The 5951-nt window shown below is 35.9% G+C and overlaps 1 protein-coding gene across 1 annotated transcript; it reads right to left on the bottom strand.

The window, feature by feature from the left end:
• Window positions 1–2290: 2290 nt before the first annotated feature.
• On the bottom strand, window positions 2291–5724 carry LOC140167634 (metabotropic glutamate receptor 2-like). The gene is made up of 2 exons (XM_072190930.1): window positions 3688–5724; window positions 2291–2779 (listed from the first exon to the last, which is right to left on the bottom strand). Exons 1-2 carry the CDS (start codon window positions 5722–5724, stop codon window positions 2291–2293), a joined length of 2526 nt encoding a protein of 841 aa, XP_072047031.1.
• Between the last annotated feature and the right edge of the window lie 227 nt (window positions 5725–5951).

Here is a 5951-nt window from a genome sequence, read left to right as displayed (position 1 = left end):
TTTCAGAGCCATCAGACTTTACCAAAGAGACAGAGAACGGGTTCCAAACAAGATAATAAACGACTCTTTTTCAGAGCTACCAGACATTGTTAATGGAATTCAAATGATTGGTGTTTTTGTTTACTTGGACATAGCTTTTGATTATCTGTTTTTATAAAAGCCATGAAGTATGATTTTGGTTTTAGGATAATTTTAACCTTTTGACTTTCGATTTAGAATTTTTCAGACAGAAGAACTCTTGAACTCACTTTGCGAAGTTTAAGTTTTATTACCAGTTTACTACTGATGTAGATACCCTCTGTATCCTTCGCATTTTATAAATAGAAGGCGAGTGTGAAGATTACGTTGATGTTGGTCCCTTTTGGCATCCATGAGTACATCTGGATGAGATAGTACACGACCTAACATATAGCGAGGGTTCAGAACCAGAAAGCCGTAACTCACTATGACCAGCCCTCACAAAATGAGCATAAAGTTGGCTCCATTCTTTGGTTGAGGGAAACTAGTTGAAACATAACATTATCAAAGAAATCTTATAGGGAGTAGTTTTCCAAACCACGATAGCTCTACCCCATTATGTGTGTCCAATGCTACACTATTTTTGTATACGCGCTATAGTGGAATGGCGGTTCCTTTTACCATTTGTCCTCACTTGTTAATTCAGATAACAAAATGTTAATTTAAAGTCGCATTGCAAATGATTTTTTTATTTCTACTTTCCGGGTCTTGCTTTGAGCAACAGTGACACATACCTTGTTTACAGAAGAAAAATGAAAATTCTTTTCCATTTTGATACTTGACAAATTTATGAAATGAAATTTATGATGAATGAAAAGACTTTCATTAAATATTGGAAAAAAAAATTACTCATGCCTAATTTACATAATAATATAATAAATACAAAATTAGGTGTGATTAGCTAATTTGCATATTTAATTACTTTTTGTGTAATCAATTGAAGAATTTCGTATACATACGTGTGCAAAAAAACCGTACCCTGATATCATGTACGGTTTTCTATTGGCATCAATTTTGCATATTAATTTGCTGAACTTCGTCATTTTTTCAGCTTTAATTTGTCTGCAGATTGGCCGAAATTGCTAAAATAGTATATTTGATTAATTTATTATAATTATTCAATGATAGATTTTTAAATTTTGTTTTCTTTAACGAAGTCAGGAAAGATTGGCATTTAACCTGTGATACTTAAATTAACGCTGCTTTTCTCGAAATGTGCCAAATTTGTCATTATAGCCATTTGTGGCAGGTTTTTATTCCATTTATGAGCATTCTTAAAATTCACACTACATCACAATGCATTGACCGATTTCAATTCCGTTTTTTGATTTTTGATGCTTTAAAGGTTATATATATTGCTCGGACAACATCATATCATTGGCAAGCTAATATTATGAGGACAATGAAAATGACTCTTTTTTTGAGAAAATAAGACGTTTAAAATTGATATGCCGCAAAAACCGACTTAAGCGATGAGTTCCTTCGAACGAGACAGATTTTACCTAGAAAAAAGTTGACGTCATGAAATGACTGTGCCTGCTTTGCGAGAAGGGACTATAAACATTCTCAATGCACAGAACGTATACTGTTGTTGTTCACAGAGAAAAACTCTGAATTAAGTATTACAAATTTAATGGTTTTTAAACATATGGATAAAATCAATATCATGAGAAATATTTGGGCTAAAAAAATAAAAAAATAATTTGAGCTTAGAATTTCAGCGTGATCAATCTGAGACTAGCATATAAACCGTGTTAAGTCCACACACTCATGTATCTGATTTCCCTGAGCGATATTGCAATGCTATTATTTATTATAGTTTCAGTTGGATGAAATATTACATAGCAAACGCATAGTAACAATACTGTGTGAGGCTTTGTTTCCCAAATGAGAACAATAGCCCGCTACCTTGAAAATTAATTTCGCTTCAAACGGGGGAAGAACACGTACGAGCCCGAACTTTACCAAAAAAAAAATTGCAACGAGTGTCAACTTGTAATGTAATAATTATTCTCTTCGAATAGAGATAAACTTGTTTTTGCAATAGATCTGCCCTTTAATGACGCTCATTCATGTAGAAACATGAAATAACGTGTTTCTGCTCTGCTTATATTTTAAGGTGATATGCCTACTTATAGTCAAGAAATATGATTGATATTTGTCCACTGATAATTAAAAATGTTAACAATATTTTACATATAAAATATATAGGCTCTTATATGTGTACCTTTATTTCTACAATGAATTTGCGCATCTTTGGAGTACTGTAAATTCATGTCGAGCTACTCTGGTTTTGGATTGACTGTATTTGAATAGCATGAACGGAATTGCGATTTTCTGTCCAGGTTCTCCACGTTTCAATGGACAGCTCATCCCCGGCAAAGTGTATGGCGTACAACTTTGGCAAATAGATACACAACAATGTGAGATAAGAATTCAGCAGTAGAGCAACGCATAAAGTGGCCACCATCTGGTTAACATCAACCGCTGTAGAATACACGGGTACTGCTGCTAAACACACAACCAGGGTTGAATACACGCTAATTGCGATGAATTTAGACTCGTTGTAATTGCTGGGAACCTTTCTGGCGCGAAAAGCGAAGTAACAGCAAGTAATAACGAGGAGCAGGTTGTAGATGCATGATGTTATGAAGCCGGTACTAAGTTGACAATAGATTCCTAGGATTGGTTGACGTTGAGCTGGGATGAGTATGGTTGGTGTTGAAGGGCCAAACAATGATGATAAAGCAGCAATTATGGCCTGTAAATAGATACATAAAACAACTGTTAAGAAATAGTAATTAAATATATAATTATGTCGTTTTGGCAACTTTTTTTTGAAACTTTGAAAGTTGTCTGACCACGTTTATAAAAATGTTGCATCCTAATAAAATTGAATGTTATTGGTCTCGTTATGAGGTTTAAAATATTAAATACGACCGCGTCTCGTCACATTGTAAATTTATATTTAAAATATATAGGCCTCAACCTTCCCAGCGTAACGCCTTTTTCCTTAAAAAAGCAAAACTACTTTTATGCGGTTTGAAGTTTGTTTTGTTTGTTCCAAGTATGTTATTTATTTGTTTATTTGTTTGTTTTTGTTTTGTGTTACGTGGGTTTTTTGTTTTGTTTAGTTTTTTAGGAGTGTTGGTTTTTTGCTTTTCTTTTCTTATGATTTGTCTCATATTATTATAATCATATCATATCATATAATTATTTATTTATCTATTTATTTACGAGTAGAACTTGTGGAACGAAAGTTGTAACTCTGAGTTTCACGCTAATGCGATCATCAACTGATCAGTTGTCTGATGATCGCATTATTTAACTTGTGGAACTTTCGTTCCACAAGTTCTACTCGTATTATTAGCTCTGCTTTAATGCATCGAGCACTCTGCACGAAGATAGTCACCTTTATCTATTTATTTATTTATTTATTTATTTATTTATTATTTATTCATTCATTCATTCATTCATTCATTCATTCATTCATTCATTCATTCATTCATTCATTCATTCATTCATTCATTCATTCATTCATTCATTCATTCATAACAACTTGGCCAAGAGACCAGGTAGGTACCAAATATTGCCTGAGCACTAGATTAAAGGGTGGCCTAATAGTATCCGATTGTCTGATCTTTGATTTGCATTTAAGAGAGCATTTACCTGACCAAGGATGGTTGCCGATGTTAAAACGAGTTGCTGTTTTGGGCTCACAAATCGAGGGCGTTGCACTGATTTGCTTCCTGCTTGAAAGATACGCCAAATACGGTTAACTTTAAACAAAATAGGCGCAAAAATGAAACTGAAGCTCAACGAAATACAGATATCAGATATACTACATGAGAAAGCTGATGGCCTTAGAACAGTAAGAAGTGATGCTACGCATGCCATTGTAAGTCCGATTAGATTAACACAGCTAAGCTCGCGACTGGTGGCTTTGATTAGTTGGTGATGTCGGTACACCCATATGCCGACAATTACCAAAAAGCACAATAAGATACCGACGGACGATATACCGACGATGGCTAGAATGATTGGGTTCCTGATGCTAACATAATCTGGGTATATTGGCAAACATTCTGTGAAGTTACCATTTGGCCATTCAAAAAGGGAGCACTCTTCGCAGCTACTGGCATTGACGACAATTGCGTGATCTGCGCAAGACTGACAACCCCAGCAGCATTTCTTCTTTAACGGGATTGATATTTCATTTGGACCACATAATTCGAAGCACAATGATTCAGGTATGTCTCCTATGTCTCCATTCCATTCAATTATGTCTTCGTCGATATGTAGACGATACTCAGTGTCATCAGGATCCCACACACCTACGTCCACCATATTATACATACCATCAACAGGCTGCCAGCTTTTGATCAGATATTTACCAGACGTATCGCCGTTTTCATCAAACGTAAAGTAACCTCCTGGACCATCAAAAGAAACATTCAATAAGTGTCCTAAGTACGTATTACCCTCTATCGCCTCATCACAGAGATTATTATCCACACAGTTGCTTTTAATGCTATTGTCTAAGGCGATGGCGAATGCAAACACTGCGTTTATGACTTGCATTTCCATACTAGATTCTGGAAGCGGACACGAAGTCCAATCTGAACATTCATTCTCTTCTCCAATCCAATGAAGCATGTTCTGATACCATTCGCTAGAAAGATCTTGGTTGTTTGATAATTCTTTGTAATAATCGCGGAATTCTTTGATTGGTTGTTCGTATTGTCTTATGAAAAGACTACCATGCAAGAGCTCATTAGTGCCTCCAGGATTCACCAAATCACCTCCCCACCCGTCACTGCCAACAAACGTAAAACGTCTCCGGATATTGTGCTCCAGAATAGCTTGCTGGACACCGAACGCAGGGCGCCAAAGAGAAAATATCACAATAACAGTGACTTTTTCATTTTCAAGTAACTTATCAGCAATGTCCTTAATTTCTGTTTCTGAGGGTGCATTTGAAACTGGTAGATTAATAGCAATGCAAATGTCTAAATTCTCTGCCATTGTTTGTATTTGCCGAGCTCCGTGCACCCCATATGAGTCGATTGAATAAAATAACGCTATGTATTTCCAGTTGTAGTGTAACAGAAGATCTATTACGGCTCCAACTTGAAATTTGTCCGGGGGAACGGTGCGGAGAAAGAACGGGAATCGGTCTGTGTTGCTAAGTTCATCGCTAGTTGCGTAGTATGAAATCATAGGTACATTGTAAACAGAAGTAACCTTTGCAGCAAGTAAACTTGTGGAGCTTCTTCCAGTTCCGATAATACCAATGATCTTTCCGGATTCTTGACGTTGTTTAGAACAGGTCTTTTCATAGTCCACATTCGCTGAAGGGCTGACCATTGTTAAGACACTCCATACCGTTACATCCTCATCACCACAGTTGTTCCGTATCTCATAACCCAACGACACATTCTGAAGAATATATTGCCATTGGTTCACTAAATGAATGGCATAAGTCATACTTTCCACCATCGAAATCAGTGGAACCCAGTACGCTCCATCACAAGCAATTTCGTCAGAATAATAGGTAGGAACAATTCCCCCTATCGTAACAGATCCTGGCTGATAGTGAATTTCGCAGGCTTGTTCTGGTATATATGCTCCCAAATTGCCATGTAATGAGTACAGCAATATTACCATGATAAACCTGGCGAATGGGGTAATACGATGGACAAGCATGTTTATTACTTCATGGGACTTGTCATATGATAAACTTGTGTTACACTTCATATCAATATGTGTGCATAAAGCTGAGAGCATTTTAAGTAAAATCAAATTTCATCCATTACGATAATCACCCCGAACCAGTGTTTATTTTATTATTTTATCAACATTATTCACTCCACAATGCCAGTTTATACTAAAATTAAATCACAGAACACTTTGGTATTAAATTAACTTGGAAT

The sequence above is a fragment of the Amphiura filiformis genome, chromosome 13, assembly GCF_039555335.1.
Source record: "Amphiura filiformis chromosome 13, Afil_fr2py, whole genome shotgun sequence".
Classification (NCBI taxonomy): domain Eukaryota; kingdom Metazoa; phylum Echinodermata; class Ophiuroidea; order Amphilepidida; family Amphiuridae; genus Amphiura; species Amphiura filiformis.
This window is presented reverse-complemented; position numbering and strand designations above follow the sequence as displayed.

Excerpts from the sequence above, each read along its gene's own strand:
- LOC140167634 (XM_072190930.1), bottom strand. The coding sequence starts at position 5,724 with ATGCTTGTCCATCGTATTACCCCATTCGCCAGGTTTATCATGGTAATA. Across the intron at positions 2,780-3,687 it reads CGGCAACCATCCTTGGTCAG|GCCATAATTGCTGCTTTATC; the intron begins GTAAATGCTCTC and ends ATCTATTTACAG.